The sequence below is a fragment of the Zingiber officinale genome, chromosome 11B (genome assembly GCF_018446385.1).
Source record: "Zingiber officinale cultivar Zhangliang chromosome 11B, Zo_v1.1, whole genome shotgun sequence".
NCBI lineage: Eukaryota > Viridiplantae > Streptophyta > Magnoliopsida > Zingiberales > Zingiberaceae > Zingiber > Zingiber officinale.
Window position 1 is genome coordinate 87,104,126 of NC_056007.1, and position 16,427 is coordinate 87,120,552.

General features: G+C 36.4%; 2 protein-coding genes across 4 annotated transcripts; both read left to right on the forward strand.

Moving 5' to 3' along the window:
• The first annotated feature begins 1,718 nt into the window (after positions 1-1,718).
• On the forward strand, positions 1,719-2,397 carry LOC122035062. The gene is made up of 2 exons (XM_042594432.1): positions 1,719-1,899; positions 1,987-2,397. Exons 1-2 carry the CDS (start codon positions 1,722-1,724, stop codon positions 2,322-2,324), a joined length of 516 nt encoding a protein of 171 aa, XP_042450366.1. The 5' UTR covers positions 1,719-1,721; the 3' UTR covers positions 2,325-2,397.
• Positions 2,398-4,078: 1,681 nt separating this feature from the next.
• Positions 4,079-16,022, forward strand: LOC122033544 (DExH-box ATP-dependent RNA helicase DExH3-like). Of its 3 annotated transcripts, none has more exons than XR_006126577.1 (19): positions 4,079-4,579; positions 4,832-4,986; positions 5,092-5,179; positions 5,272-5,508; positions 7,738-7,833; positions 8,974-9,162; positions 9,279-9,438; positions 9,540-9,670; positions 10,236-10,406; positions 10,484-10,756; positions 11,763-11,957; positions 12,494-12,697; positions 13,477-13,546; positions 13,621-13,769; positions 14,068-14,376; positions 14,467-14,526; positions 14,788-14,940; positions 15,033-15,139; positions 15,323-15,434. XR_006126577.1 is itself a non-coding variant. In XM_042592585.1 (19 exons), exons 1-19 carry the CDS (start codon positions 4,346-4,348, stop codon positions 15,806-15,808), a joined length of 3,471 nt encoding a protein of 1,156 aa, XP_042448519.1. In that variant the 5' UTR covers positions 4,085-4,345; the 3' UTR covers positions 15,809-16,022. The 3 variants fall into 3 exon arrangements, 2 of the variants coding, with proteins under 2 accessions (XP_042448519.1, XP_042448520.1); XM_042592585.1 differs by having other exon boundaries at positions 4,085-4,579; positions 15,029-15,139; positions 15,323-16,022; XM_042592586.1 differs by lacking the exons at positions 13,477-13,546; positions 13,621-13,769 and having other exon boundaries at positions 4,085-4,579; positions 15,029-15,139; positions 15,323-16,022.
• Positions 16,023-16,427: the final 405 nt, after the last annotated feature.

The following is a 16,427-nucleotide window of genomic DNA, read 5'->3' on the forward strand; positions in this document are numbered from 1 at the left end:
AGATCATGCTTGGCAAACTATTGTGACCAAGTAGGTAGTAGATTATGTTGATTGTGAATATATACATTAAATTCATTAGAAGTTGAAAAAATTAACTTTCTATTTTTTACAATGTAGTGGGGTCAAGTTATACAATGCATCAAGGGGTATTTCAAAAGGAACTGGTTTTAAACACTTGACGGTAAGTATTGTGACTATGTATTTAGATATCAGTTAATAATTCTTATTATTTGGATTATAACTTATTGATGACGTTTTCAATTTGATTAGGGTAATCTAAAACAAAAAGCTGGTGTTGAATGTGGATACTATATAATGCGATACATAAAAGAGATAGTCTTGGATGAATATCCCCAATTGGAGATGAAGGTGAATTTCTTCTTTATAAAATATCTTCTTTATGAAATATTGAATCATTTTAAATTGACTCTCAAACTTCTGTTTATGTTTCAGTTTGCAACATAAAAAAAATAGTATTACAGTCAATCTCAGTATGATAAAGTCAGAAGTGAATGGAGCGAATTCGCCTACTTCTATAAAGGTGCTTGAGTGTAGATTATGATATAAATTTTGGATTGTATTTAGAGATTTATGGATACAAAAACTTTTGGGTTATGGTTAAATGTGTATTTTATGAATACACTTTTGGATTGTATTTGATACATATTTATGATATATTTATTCAATTTTGATAGTGAAAAATATTGTGTCGTAGTAACACATTATCATATACTCTTTTGGTCAATTAAAATTGTATTGTAGTAAAATATTGTCAATTACTTCGACGGTACGAATAAATGATGGAGTAATACAACAAAAAAGACTTCAATAAATTTAAATAGTGGCGTAATTAAAGAAACTATTTACTTCACTACTGATCAAATTTGGGAAGTAGTTTGTATCAATTACTTCGATTAAGTCAAATTATACGGAAGTAAAATAAAATATTTACTATACCAAAATTCAATAAATGTGAAGTCGTATACATATTTTACTTCATCAAATAACGTAACCTATGAAGTAATATATCATCAATTACTTCGGTATTTTTATTGGTCTTGATGAAGTAATAGAGCTTTTTTACTTCGAAAACGGTCCGATTTTGAACCGGTTTTGAATCAGTAATAGACTTCGGTAATATGTGGTGAAGTAAAAAATTTACCCTTTTACTTCACGTGCGTCTACTTCGGTAATTAACTACCTATTACTTCGGATAATATCTGAAGTCTATTAACGATTTTCACATAGTGAAAGGCTAGTTACCTTCTCCGTATTAGCCCTAGAACGAATTGATAAGGACGCTAAGGACGAACGTATTCACCTTTTGCCACCATATATAGATTAGGAGATCCCCAATTTTATTCACAAGTGAATTTTGTTAAAATCCATTTTAGTTAGTATCTTTCATATATATAATTTGATTTTTCTTTTATTATGATAGTAAATTATAGTAAAAGATTATACTGAATTGATTCAGTATCCTATTATAATAAGTCTGCTAGAGACTTGATCTTCTTGCTATTTTCATTTCACGAGTTTGTTGGGGATGAAACTTACACAGAAAATAAGTATCCAAACACGTTAAGGGAACTTTATTCCTACAGTAAAGTGAACACCAGCTAAGGTACTTCCACACATGGAAGTTTCAGGTGACCTAAAGTACTTGAAAATCAACCAAAAGGGAATATATCTTCCTTCTGCCAAGCAAAGCCCTTCATTCCATGCACGCAGCCTTATCAACAGGCTTCAGCTTTCAAACATCAACAACCTCCAAGAGCTCGATCGCCAAAGTTGCACAAATGGAAGCCAAATCATCTCTGCGTACTTTCACCCAGTGCTTTCCTCCCTGCAGATGGATTAAATTGGGAGAGCTCGACGCGCTGCTCGTCGACGTCTCAGGCAATTATATTACACTGTTCTCCATGCATCGTCTCTCCTTTGTTATTCATGAACTTTTTTTCGACACTTCTCCATGTTCCAATTCAGGTCTGGGATTCAAGAAGGAAGACCTCAAGGTTCAAGCTGACACATCAGGGAAGCTGACTGTGAGCGGAGAGTGCGCTGTAGAAGGCAATCGATGGCGTCGGTTCCTGAAGACCTTCCAACTTCCCAAGGATTGCAACGTGAGAGTGATCGAGGCCAACCTGGACAAGGAGACTCTCTACGTGGTTCTGCCGAAACCTGCAGATAAAATGGTGAAAGAGAGAGGAGGTGGAGGCGTTTTGAGGGATCCGAGGAAGCGTAAGACGTTGATTCTTAGCACGGTTCTGGTCATCGTGCTCGTAGCAGGGCTGGGAAGTTACATTGCCTCCAAGTTATTGTGATAAAAATTGCATATTTGTGTCTCTGTTCATGAATTGAATCTCTGAATTGCTTGTGACGAAACGAATATTAATCCTCATGTATCAATGTTAATTCCTCAACATTAATCCATCGAATACGATTGAATTAAAGCAAATTGAAAAAAAATGATTAATCAGACTGGGTAACGTCGAGTCTGAGATGACCGACCCAGTCTCACGGAAATTTCTCGCCACCAGGGTAAATCGGGAAACGCTCGCAGCGGACAGCCCAAAATTCCAGCATCCTTTAGTTGCGTGCCCCATTTGGAGGAAAAATTTCTACAAATTCATCATATCTGGGGCTCGAACCGCGCGCGGATACTTGGGTGATAACCTGGATACTCTACCGCTGCACCATAGTCCCAGGGGCGAATTAAAGCAAATTGAGTACACTGAAACAGTGGATGGATGAACGAAAAATAAGGACGACGGGCGAGCTTACGGCTATTGCAGCTACATAGTGTTGTGCCTAAAGTATATTCAGATATTTCCATAATGATATAATATTATCCACTTTCTACCTTTTTTATCCAAAGTTTTCATGTTAATAGATATATGATACATATCTTTTCTAAATCTTTCCAATGAGAGACTTTAATTGAATCATAACAATTCTCCCCTCAAACTAAAGATTACCATTACTCTCATGGTCCGCCCTCAAGGATCTTGTCACTTTTGACCTGCTTCGGGTCTCCCCATGAGTATCTAGTAATTCTGACTTGTTTTAGGCCTGTCTGCAAGTATCCACATTCGATCACTCTTAACTTGGTTCGGGCCTACCCGCAAGCATCCGGTCACCCTGACTGCTTCGGACATCCCCGCAAGCATCTAGTCAACCTAACTTGCTCTGGGTCTCCCCATGAACACCTGGTCATTCTGACTTGTTCCGAGACCTCCCCGCAAGCATCCGATTAACTAACCTACTCCGGACCTACCCTCAACTTCATTCAAGGTCACCTCACATAGCATCTGGTTTAGACCATGACTCTAGGACCGAAAGATGTATGATATCTTCATTGGTATGAGACCTTTTGGATAAAGCCCAAGAATAAAGTCATGAGAGCTTAGATCTAAAGTTGACAATATTATGTCATTGTGGAGATATGTTATGCGCAGTGACTTTGAACGAAATTATGATAACATAGCCATGGTCCAGACCAGATGTTATATGTGGGTGACCTTGAACGAAGTTGAGGGTGAGCTAAAAGCAAGTCAGGATGACCGGATACTGGTGGCAAGGGCCGAAGCAAATTCTCACAAGGAAAGCATGGAGTAAGTTAGGGTGACCTGATGCTTGTGAGGAGGCTCGAACAAAGTCAGGATGACCAAATGCTCGTAGGGAGACCCGAGACAGGTCAAGATGACAGAATGCTTGAGAGGAGACCTGAAATAGGTGAAGAGTGACTGACGCAGATGTTCACCAAAAATAGGTCAGGATGATCGGATGTTCACAGAGAGACCCGGGCTATGAGTGTAATAATGATCATTCATTTTAGAAGAGGATTGTTGAGATTTGATTAAAATCTAATATTGAAAAGATTTTAAAAAAAATCATGAGTAGGAAGATTGTTTGGATAGAGCCAAGAACAAACTAGGTCTAAAGTGGTCATTATAGAGAATATCCTTCGATCCCAACGGCTAGATTACGGTCTCCGCCGCAAGTCACGGCCAGGTCGCAAGTGGCGTCCAGGCTGCTAGCTAGCAGCCTCGGCGGCGGTAATTCCCGCCGCGGCCCGGCCGCGAGTTCGTGACCTCCGTGGCCGTGATTTCATTGGAGGAGTTAGTTATCGAATTTTTTACTCATTATTATTTATATTTTATTAATATAAATGGGACTCAAAATCGAGTCCGTCCGGTCCGAATCTACGTTTTGGGGTTATAGGGACTCTCTCGCCGGAACCGCTAAACCCTAACTGGGGGACTCCTATCTTTTCCTTTGTGCCAATTTTCCGACATCGGGGTTCCGTCAGTGCTAAGGTTGGTCGCCATGACCCCATGAAATAATGTATCGCGGAATAGGGTATGGTGTCGGTTTGCTTCTGAGGCGTGAGCGGTGTGGAGCAACACTACTGAATCTCAAGTTCGGAGCTTTATCTTTCCTCTTACGGCACTCGATCTGTGCGAGTGCTGGGGATGTTACTTCTAAATGCTGTATTCGGTGGGAGAGGGGTTTCTGCAGCTATGCAGTGGAGCAGTTCTCTGACGACGAATATGAGTGCGAATTCGATAACCAACAGGTAAGAATTGCAGTGAATGAGGAAGCTTTGAATGATTTCGGTTAATTTACTTGCTTAAAGTATTGGTAAAGTTGATCAGTTTGCCTACTTGATGTCATTTTCTGATGGAATCTAGGGTGTATAACATACACAGGCAGTTAAATTTCGACTTGTTTAATTTAACTAGTACTGGAGACTTGACTAGAAAAAAAAAAATTCTATTGAAATTTTTGATATAGTTACTAAGAAACTACAATTATCTATTATCTACAGCGTTCTTCTTCAATGGCTAACATTGATGAATGGAGATGGAAACTTGGTTTGCTTTTACGTAACCCAGAAGAGCAAGAGATTGTTTCCAGAGACAAAAGAGATCGGCGAGATTATGAACAAATATCCAATCTTGCAAAAATATTGGGTCTTTACAGGTTAGAAATGTTATTCATGACATTTTCCCTAGTATTCTTTGTATGTTGACAAAACAATGACACATCACTATGTTGTTGCTAATGCGTGCCTTTTCATTCACACAGTGAACTATACGGAAAGGTAGTGGTTGCCAGCAAGGTCCCTCTACCTAATTATAGACCTGATCTTGATGATAAAAGACCACAAAGAGAAGTAGGTGCTGTAGCATTGCTTAGAAACAGATTTTCTTGTGTCTGAACTATCTAACTCACTGTTCTCAGACAATATCTGTGCTTGTAATGCAGGTGGTCATTCCTCTTAGCTTGCAGAGGAGGGTTGAGGGCCTCCTGCAAGACCATGTTGATAAGATATTGTTAACATCTAACAAGGTCAGCGGTGAATTGGAAAACAACTCTTCCAGCAAAGTGGTGGAGGATGATGAACCATATGAAAGACAAGAATCTTTGGTTGACGGGTCGGTTATGGAAAAGATTCTACAGAGAAAGAGTAACCGAATGAGAAACATGCAGATAACTTGGCAGGTTGATCATTTCCTCTTAGCATGTCTGCCATATAAAATTGTTTCTTTATCTTAGAAGAAGATATTTTCTGCCACCATTGTATTTATCTTGTGTTTTTTCAGAATATTCTTGTCCAGTACAGAGGGTGTGATCATGATTTACAATGTTGAGCCGGTCGACCTTGGTGGAATTTATTGTATTGCTTGCACACACAAAACATTCTCAATACAGCAATAGGTGAACGTCATGTATGGGTTTCTGCAGTGTTGGCAAGATTGCGAGCATCCTACAACCTTGTCAATGATCACTTACATATTTTGACTTTTGCAAGGCTTCTTCGTGTTCTGACTTTGCACTCAAGAGGATCACACAAGTGTTATCAAGGTTTCACAATGTCGAGCAAGGGTTTGGCAAGATCTCATGAGCTTCTCCTCTTCCTTTGAATACTGAAATCTCTTGTTTGTCTTCTGAAATGGAGAAGATAATCTCTTTCTCCTCTCCTTCCCCTTTTGCCTCTCTTCCTTTTCTTCCTCAATGCTGTTAACACAGGATCTTGGCAAGCTCCAGTACAACATGAAACTGGCTCGGGGATTGAGACACTAACTTAAAATGAGATTTCAAACCATGGGTATAATAACTATTCTCAAGCATGATTAGATATTTACTTCTTTAGGAGTCTATAACACTAATTGTTTCACTTGAAATAGAAGTATAGTTATTCTTCTTTTGAGTTGTGTCAAGTTTTTAAAAATCGTATGCAAGCATAGTTAAACGTCCTATTCCGTTATGGTTGGATTCATTCCACCTGCCAATGTCACGTAGAATAGAAGACACTCACAAACACCTTCGCGCACATGACACATGTCCCCTCCTCCCCCTTCTCCTTCTCATAGTGGCACACAAATGAAGCCTCTTCTCCTTCCCCCCTTCTCCATGTGAGCACCTTTTAGACCTCTATTGTTGCACAATAATCATCAACATTGCATCTTTGTCTCGTGGAATCGTCATCTTGTGAGCACCTTCGGCATCACATCGTTATCTCATGGAGTGTTGGCTCATCCTCCCTTGGTGTCAGCTCTTCCTTTGCAGTTGCATCGATACCCAAGCTACCTTTTAGACTTCTTGAAATCAAGTTGAAACTGACATATAAGCACTGTCTCAACTCTTTTTCTTCTTCTACTCCTCTTCCTTGGACACCAACACTGACATTCTTCCTTGGTTCCTCCTTTCCTTCCCTTTTCTTCTCCTTTAGCACACATCTCGCACAAATACAACAATGACTACACCGTCATCACGGCTCTGGTCGGGATTTCAATCCTTGCATGCATGTAGCCGAGCAACTGCATAACATATATACAATATGATACATATTCAAGTGCACATGCAGTCCACTTTTTTTTTTTTTAATATATCATTACTTATTGAAGAAGGGGAGCCTTGGCACAATTGTAAAGTTGCTGCCATGTGACCTTGAGGTCATGAGTTCGAGTTGCGGAAACATCTTCTTGCATTTTGCAAGGTAAGGTTGCGTACAATAGACCCTTACATGGGACTTGCATTGGCGGGAGTTTCGTGCACCGGGCAGTCTTTATTTTTAATATCATTAGTTATTGAAAATAATGTATAAATCCTGTGCTGAGATTGGATCTGCTGTATATACATCCAGTCAACCAACTTAAACAATCAATATAGACAAAATTTACAGCTATCGTTAGTAATTGAATTAAGCATTCTAACAAATCCATAAGCTCATAGAAATATTTCTTGTATACATCTAAGTGATACATAAAAGAAACAAACATCAGATAACACTGCAAGCCAACCAATTGTTAGAAAAGTTACACGTTGATTTAAGAACTATGTATGAATAGTTTCTTATTTAGCAAAGTTGTTTTAACCTAATTAATATTTACAAATGGTTTATTTTGTATGATCTTATGTAACCATAAGTGGATATCATGCAGGCCCTCATTGAATATGCTGAAATTTTATCGGACATCTAAATTTTCATTGCTGATAAATATGATTCCATTTTGTGGTAGTTTATCTGACTTTATTGTAGCTAAAACTGTATCCATTTCTTAAAACTAAAGTTTTCATATATTGTGGATAGAAAAACAATTGGTTTATATTAGACATGGAGTTTCATCTACACAAACTTAACATCCAATTCATTTAATTTATTGCATTATGTATAGAAATTAGTTTTACGCGCATCAGATAAATGATGTGATGACCAATTTTTGACAGGAATCACCGGAAGGTGTAAAGATGCTGAATTTTAGAAAATCCCTTCCATCATTCAAGGAGAAGGACAGATTACTGGCTGCTATCGCCCACAACCAGGTTTGAATTTTTGGTTAATGTGCATGATAGAAACTTTTCCCATCTAAATGTTCTGCAGTTTAACTTGTTTCATTTTCTCATGTTTGGGTTTGGTGAATAAAAGGAAAACTTTGTACTAAAAAACTGTGTGGATTCTGTGTGGGTTCTGTGAATAAAAGGAAACTTTGAAAAAGATGTTCGTTGCATTTAGTTGGTTTGCACCGGCTTCTTGCTTACAAGTAGCAATTGCACGCAAATACAAACATTGCCAAATCAATGACAGTTATCACTATGTTTTATGATAGCCCATAATTGTAATTGTTATTTGCTGGAACATTTCTCTTAATGACTATCATGTCATTCCATTTTAATTTTTTAAAGCAAAAAATAGAATTATTTCTTTATAGACCATTAAGATATTTCATATTTGACACATTTTTTAATCACTTTTTATAGCGTAAATTGATGTCACAAAAACATATAAAACAATTGATGCCAACAATCTAAAAAAACAGATAGAAGAATAATGGAGGTCAAATAGTGCACCGCCAAAAAGAAAAGTGGAGAAATCCAGCTTGAAATTTGAAATCAATTTCCCTCTTCTTCCTATGAATACTAGTTTATCTTGAAAGAGGGAGATTGGCTTTATTTATAATACAAGGTCTTAGAACAAAGTAGTTTTTCTACTAGTTAAACATTAAATTGTATTAAGTACCATGTATTAAATAAATTTAAATTTCAAAATAACTAAAAATAAAAATATTTTAATCATTTAGGCTCCAAAATTTGAACTTGATTATAAAATTCGAAATAAATTAGAAATATAAACATTTAACCATTTAGAGTCCAAATTTTGAATTTAAATTCAATTAAATATAGAAAGCTTAATAATCATGAAACTCCAACATTTGAATTTTAAACATAAAACTCAGATTTAACTAAAACTGGAAGATATTTTTGAGCATTGGATTTCAAAATTTCAAATAGAGAATTAAAATTTGTAACACAAACATATAATATGCTGCATCAGTATGTCTATCTGTCTTTTATTTTATCACTCAATGCACTTATGCTACCTCTCAATTATTAGCCATAAGTTTATTGACAAATGAATTTTTGAAGAATAAGGTGTGTACTCATCATTTGGTGCTTATCTATCAGGTGATGGTGATTTCTGGGGAAACTGGTTGTGGTAAAACAACTCAACTTCCTCAATATGTACTAGAGTCTGAGATAGAATCTGGCCGTGGAGCATTTTGTAATATCATCTGCACTCAGCCACGAAGGATATCTGCTATGGCTGTTGCAGAAAGAGTTTCAACTGAAAGAGGGGAGAATCTTGGTGAGACAGTAAGTCTTTCTCCATACTTCCCTGGTTTGCTTTGGCAAGAGATATTTAATGATTATTGTGCTTATTTTGAAAATTCCTTTCCAAGCTTTGTTCTAGACATTAGTTTTTGTGATAGGTTGGTTACAAAGTTCGATTAGAGGGGATCAAAGGAAAAAATACACATCTACTTTTTTGTACCAGTGGTATTTTGCTAAGAAGATTGCTGGGGGACCGAAATTTGAATGGTGTAACTCATGTTTTTGTTGATGAAATTCATGAACGAGGCATGAATGAAGGTGTGCTTTCCACATTATACAAATGCAAAGGCTTTTGTCTTTTGTACAAGCTATTTCAGTTGTTTGTTGCAAGATTGCATGTACTTATTTGACATGTGCAGATTTTTTGTTGATCGTGTTAAAGGACCTTCTTCGACGTCGTCGTGATTTGAGGTTGATTTTGATGAGCGCAACTCTAAATGCTGAATTATTTTCAAGTTACTTTGGTGGGGCACCAACAATCCACATTCCTGTAAGCTGTGTTGTGTTAATCTTTGATTTTTGAATGTCCATCATTCTCTTTATCTCCTTGAAGAATTGCAAAATACTCATACTGCTGAAACTTTCTTTGTCTCCCTTACTCTGAATTGTGATTCATTCTGAGGCGATGATTTAAGAGAACTGTTGTGAAGTGAAGATGGAAAATATTGCATACTCAACTTTCAGCACCATAAAAATTAAGTAGATTCTTTATGGCATTTTATATAGAATTGTTTTCATTAGTATTCCATAAGTGTACTAAATATTAGCAAGAAACTGAGTTTAATTGTTTTATTTTTGTTGAAAAACTTTACGAAGTGTATCAGAAAATGTGCACATGGTAGTTTCTGCAAATCGAAAATTGTCCAGCATTTAGTATTTATAAACCTATCCTTTTCTAAATGCAAATATTTTCTTTTTTTTAAGGATGTTGCCAATTATTTTCTACTTCATAAGTTCATCAGCTGTGGATAAATACTTATATCAAAACATACTCCTCATGACATTTTCAAGGAACATCATGTTTGCTTTGTCTTTCAAAACCAAATTCTGCTTAGGGCTTCACCTATCCTGTAAGGGCACACTTTCTTGAAGATATTCTTGAGAAGACTGGATACAAGCTGACTTCTTTCAACCAAATTGATGACTATGGCCAAGAAAAATTGTGGAAGATGCAGAGGCAGCTAATGCCGCGGAAAAGGAAAAATCAGATTACTTCTCTTGTTGAGGTACTACACTACTACTGTTTGCAAATCTTAAGCAAATACAGTTCTTACTCTTACATGTTGCTACATTCTGTTTGCAGGATGCTCTTAAAAATTCAAATTTTGAGGACTACAGTTCTAGAGCACGTGATTCTTTGGCCTCCTGGACACCAGATTGTATAGGTTTTAACCTTATTGAGGCTGTTCTATGTTATATATGCCGGAAGGAGCAGCCAGGTGCCGTGCTTGTGTTTATGACTGGCTGGGACGACATTAGTTGCTTGAGGGATCAGCTAAGGGCTCATCCTCTTTTAGGAGATCCAAACAGAGTGTTGGTAATTGCATGTCATGGTTCAATGGCCACTTCTGAGCAGGTGATTTTTGTGACATGATTTTGTCTCTCTTAATTTTTTTTTTTCTGTTTTGCTCCTTGTAAAATGTACATATTATTTTCATTATGTCTTATCTGAGTAATTATTCACTTCATTGTCAAGGTGTTAAGAATGTAAATGCATTGTGTGTAGACTCAGTTCTTGCTGAACAAACTTTTTCATAGATCAATCACAATTGACATGGTATTGGAAAAGAGTTCTTGTGTTTGGATTGTGCTATGTTAGTAATAGATCTCCTATTAAGTTGAGTTAGTCAACATGTTGGGCTTGGCCCAGTTCACTCAGGCCCATCAACTTGGACTGGAGGAGAGTATTAAGATTATAAATGTATAGTCTTCTAAGTTGTCAATGGTCAGTCAGTTGAATTCAACACCAATAATTTTACCATATATGAGAATTTTTATTTCTTTAAAATGAACATTACTGCAACTTAATTTCTGTTTCTGCATTTTTCTGTGTGTGTTCATGCAACGTGTGTATATATTGTCTTGATAGTGATGCAACTATTGGTTCAGAATTGGGTTGGAAATGAGAAATTGAGGTAATTGTATGATAAGCCATCCAGCTTAAGTCAATTCTCTCATGTTTTTTTAACTTTTTATGAACTCTCTGCACATAGGCCTTCACTTATAATTCTGCCCAATATTCTGGCAAATGTGAAGCAAGCTAGAAAAGTAATTGTTAAAGAAAGAAGACTTGCAGGAATGTCTTGGTTGGATTGAATTATCTCAGGGAGTCTTAATGACACCCTTATTGAAGTTTACCAGGAAAGCCTTATGTGCTTCTATTGGTCTCCTAATGTAACATAGTTTTCCAATAGAAAACTAGGAGATGATATTTGACCCTTTGTCTAGAATTGACTGATCAATCAGTTACATGTTTGCAATTCTTTCCTCTTAATTGGTTTTATTAAATTAAGAGAAGATTCCCATCTCATTTTGATGCTTCATTTCTCTTCTAATATCTTATTCTTTATTGATATTTCTAGAAACTCATTTTTGAAAAGCCTCCACCAAATGTGCGAAAGGTAGTCCTGGCTACAAACATGGCAGAAGCAAGTATTACCATAAATGATATCGTCTTTGTTGTAGACTGTGGCAAAGCAAAGGAGACTACATATGATGCTTTGAACAATACACCTTGCTTGCTGCCATCCTGGATTTCTAAAGCTTCTGCCCATCAAGTGAGATACTTTCCTTCAGCATTTATCATTTTATGTCTCTTGGATATGTTTTATTTAATGTTTTTAAAGTTCAGATTATGTTTGTATTAATTTCCAATTTATTCTTGAATGAATTAAATTATTTATCGATCAGCAAATTTGAATTTTGAATGATAGCATATAATGTTCCACTTGGACCTGGATTTCCATGTTTATGCCCATCAAACGAGATATCCCACTTCAAGTTTTGTCATTTTACATCTCTTATCTCTTTTTTATTTATTTTTTTCAGTGGGTTAGATTCGTCACTAGTTGTCCCCGCCTAGTGTGATAAGGCTTGATTGTTATTGGTTAGATTTGATGATTCGCATCCTAATCTTGAATTCATTAAAACTGCTTATCAGGAACATTTGAATTTTAAAATGACAGCATAGAATATACCACTTGGACTTGGTTTTAAAACTCCCCACCTATATTAGCTGTCATTTAATTCATGAGACATTTAAATTGTCACTTGTATTGTGTTCTGCTCACTCTAATATGTACTTTCCTTTCAGAGAAGAGGTCGGGCTGGACGCGTGCAACCAGGGGAGTGCTATCATCTCTATCCTAGATGTGTATATGATGCCTTTGCAGAATATCAACTTCCTGAGCTGCTGCGAACTCCATTGAATTCATTATGTTTGCAAATAAAAAGTTTGCAAGTTGGTAGCATAGGAGAGTTCTTGTCAGCTTCTTTGCAGCCCCCAGAATCTCTCTCTGTAAGTATTGCAATTTGCAACTTAGTTACTGGAACTAAACAGGTGAAACCTGCATTTTAGCCGGAAGCCTTTCTTTTCCTTTCATTATTCTTCTGAAGTTATTTGCAAATACTAGTTCAAAAAATTAAAACTCTCACTTGCAAAATCTACTACATTTGATTAGTTTTTAAATGCTGAGATTCAGAAAAATTAGTGTGCAATCATATTAATTATATTATTTTTGAAGATCACTGAACTATACTTAAGACCTGTCCTCCACAAATTTCAAACTTAGAAGCCTGCTATGTTTGATCGCCCAACTGAATTGTCAGCTTCATTTTGTGTTTATCTAGATCATATACATGGTCCCCAAATCCTGTGCACATTGAGTGTTCATTTAGAGTAATAGAGTCCTGCATGGACCAAAAGTACAGAGACTACATGGCACTCTGTGATGATTTCCCCTGTTTTGCCTTTTTAAAATATAATCTTATTGAAGACGTGTATTTTTTGTGCTCTGACAAATCATGAATGGTTTTACTTGCTTCTGCAAAGTTTCATGGTTCTGAGTTCAGGCATGGCTTTTACCAAGATAATCTGTACTCTGTACCATGATGAAAGTGGAGCAATGTTATCCTTTTTTTTCTTTTTGTTTTGTCTATTTTCAGAAGGTTTGAACAATGTTTGTACTACTTAGTGTCATGTCTTGATCTGGTGGTTAATGCTCTTGCTTTCCAATATAAGACTATGGTTCCTTCTAGGTCAGTACAGAAGTGAGTTAAAATTCTGGATTAATACAGGTCCAAAATGCTGTTGAATTCCTGAAGAAGATTGGAGCTCTAGATGAGCAAGAGAATCTTACAAATCTTGGTATGAAGTAAAATGGCATTATCTTGAGATTCCAAATCTCTTGAAATTCAGTTTTTCATTTTTGTATCATGTAGGTCGATATCTATCAATGCTTCCAGTTGATCCGAAGCTAGGAAAGATGCTTATTATGGGTGCCATTTTTCGGTGTGTTGACCCAGTTCTTACAGTAGTATCTGGTCTAAGTGTTAGAGACCCTTTCTTATTACCACAGGACAAGAAGGATGTGAGTTCACTTCTCTAGTGGGATGACCAAAGATTATGATTATTTGGTTTCATGTTTTATATTTCAGCTATTTTTGGAATTCAACTAATCCTTGAAACAATGATTTTGTCAAATCTTATCGATTCTGCATTATTCTATAAGCACATTGATTGGTTTTACTTTTGCTAATTTTATAAAAATTGTTATTACCCCTGTGCATAGGGGAAAGATATTTAGTCCTCCATGACTTTTTCTTAGTACACATGAAAAATGGATTATTCATGGTCGCACGAATGGTCATTTAGCTTCTTTTCTTCAGTTGGCTGGAACTGCAAAATCACGATTCTCAGGAAAGGATTACAGTGATCATATGGCTCTTGTTCGTGCATACGAGGGATGGAAAGATGCAGAGAGAGAAGGATCAACATATGAATACTGCTGGAGGAACTTTCTTTCAACACAGACTCTTCAAGCAATTCATTCTCTGAGGAAGCAATTTAGCTTTATTCTAAAAGATGCTGGTCTAGTAGATACAGACTCCAGCATCAGTAACAGCTTGAGCCATAACCAGTCACTGGTTCGAGCTATTATATGCTCCGGGCTGTTCCCAGGGATAGCTTCCGTAGTGGTAAATAAATGATCACTTCTTTGGTAGATGTTTATGCAATTTTCTCCTATTTAAGCTTCAGATCTTTGTCGTCTTGTTATGCTCATGCAGCACAGAGAGAAGTCTATGTCTTTCAAAACCATGGATGATGGCCAGGTGTTACTTTATGCTGTAAGTACAAAGATTTAATTAATTAATCATTTTTAAGCACATGATAAATCCAATTCTTTCAGCTTCATAAGTTTGGCTTTGACGTATTTAAGTACTCATGTGCATTCAGATATAAACTAAAATGCAACATACTAATGCTTGTTATTGTTGACTATAAATAAGCAAGTTTTTTATTATGAACCTTTTTGTTCTATTGACCTTAGACATTATTTTCTTTTGAATGTCATGTGCTTGCTTATGGAATCTAAAATCGTTACACAGAACTCTGTGAATGCAAAGTATCAGACAATCCCATATCCCTGGTTGGTCTTTGGCGAGAAGATGAAAGTCAACACTGTTTTTATTCGTGATTCAACAGGCGTGTCCGACTCAATATTGATCTTATTTGGTGGATCTCTTGTGAGAGGAGAAGTGGTATTTCTCTTCCTGGATCGAAATTCTTTTTTGAGCGACTGTTTATTATAATTGTTTTTTAGCTGATTGGAATTTTATGACTAACTAGTCAGGGCACTTAAAGATGTTGGATGGCTACATCGATTTTTTTATGGATCCAAATTTAATCAATTGCTACTGGAACCTCAAGACGGAACTCGATAAGCTTGTTCTGAGAAAGGTATAATAACCCAAATTTAGCCGCTTGTCTAGTTGCTTATAATAGTTTATTATATTAGAACTTGATAGACGAGATGTTTTCTTTTATGCAATCACTATTCACATTATTGCATTTTGTCATTCGTCAAAAAATTTACTGGTATATCTCCGGTGCGTCCCTAAAATCTTCAATTCGATGCATCAGCTTGAAGATCCAAAAATTGACATCCACAAAGAAGGCAAGTTCCTAATGCTTGCCGTTCAGGAGCTTGTTTCGGGAGACCTGTGCGAAGGAAGATTTGTGTTCGGAAGAGAAACAAGAAGGGTCAGGTCTAGCAGCAATGAGAGTAACAAACATGATCCCTTGACGAACGTCACAAACCCAAAGGGGTTGCTACAGACATTACTGATGAGGGCCGGCCACACTCCGCCGAGGTACAAGACGAAGCACTTGAAGACGAACGAGTTCCGCGCGATAGTGGAATTCAAGGGGATGCAATTTATCGGAAAGCCAAAGAAATGCAAGCAGTTTGCCGAGAGGGATGCTGCTATAGAAGGTCTGACATGGCTGACACACACTGACAAGAGACACCAGCATGTAGGTGATGAAGACTCCGAGATCGATCTCACAGACAATATGCTGAAGCTTTTAAGCAAACCCAGGCGAAAGAAGTCCAAGCATCAACGCTAAGGCTGTGATGGTTTGCATTACACTTGATAACAAACAAATGCAATGTACAAGTGAAATTTGCCAGGTTCCTTTCACCTTTGGTTGCCCCATCATTATTAGAATTGGAAGGGCAATGTATTTATTTATTTTTCTTGTCCATTATAGTGTCTTATTATTTATCGGATAAATCTTGTATTTCAAGAATGAGATAGTAAATGGATAAATCTTGTATTTATCACCTGCTTCATATTGCAAATCTTCATATTAATTTCAAGATGAATTGCATTATCTCATCCAGATTCTTGATCACTTCGCCAAAGAATTCAGTAAGTATGAGGTGTGAATTTCATATTAATTATATGATAATCATGATGTCATTAATATAAATTAATTAAATATTAAAGAAAATACTTTTATACGGTCTGTATTTAATGAAAAAATATTATATTTTTAAATTAGTTTACTTATAGGAATGTATTTAATAAAGTTTGAGATCTAGTGGCTGGTATGGTTGCAAATTTTAAAACTAGGAGGACATTTCAAGGAAAATATTATATTATATTGAAAATGGCTGGTGTGGTTGCAAATTTGACAGGTTTCCAAATTTATTTATTAGGCCTAAAATTATATTATATTGAAA

Bases quoted from the DNA above. Each gene is read 5' to 3' on its own strand.
- LOC122035062 (XM_042594432.1), top strand. From the start codon at position 1,722: ATGCACGCAGCCTTATCAACAGGCTTCAGCTTTCAAACATCAACAACC. The intron at 1,900-1,986 runs GCAATTATATTA...GTTCCAATTCAG, and splicing joins GCTGCTCGTCGACGTCTCAG to GTCTGGGATTCAAGAAGGAA.
- LOC122033544 (XM_042592585.1), top strand. From the start codon at position 4,346: ATGTATCGCGGAATAGGGTATGGTGTCGGTTTGCTTCTGAGGCGTGAG. The intron at 9,439-9,539 runs GTGTGCTTTCCA...TGACATGTGCAG, and splicing joins TGAACGAGGCATGAATGAAG to ATTTTTTGTTGATCGTGTTA. The intron at 13,770-14,067 runs GTGAGTTCACTT...TCTTTTCTTCAG, and splicing joins TACCACAGGACAAGAAGGAT to TTGGCTGGAACTGCAAAATC.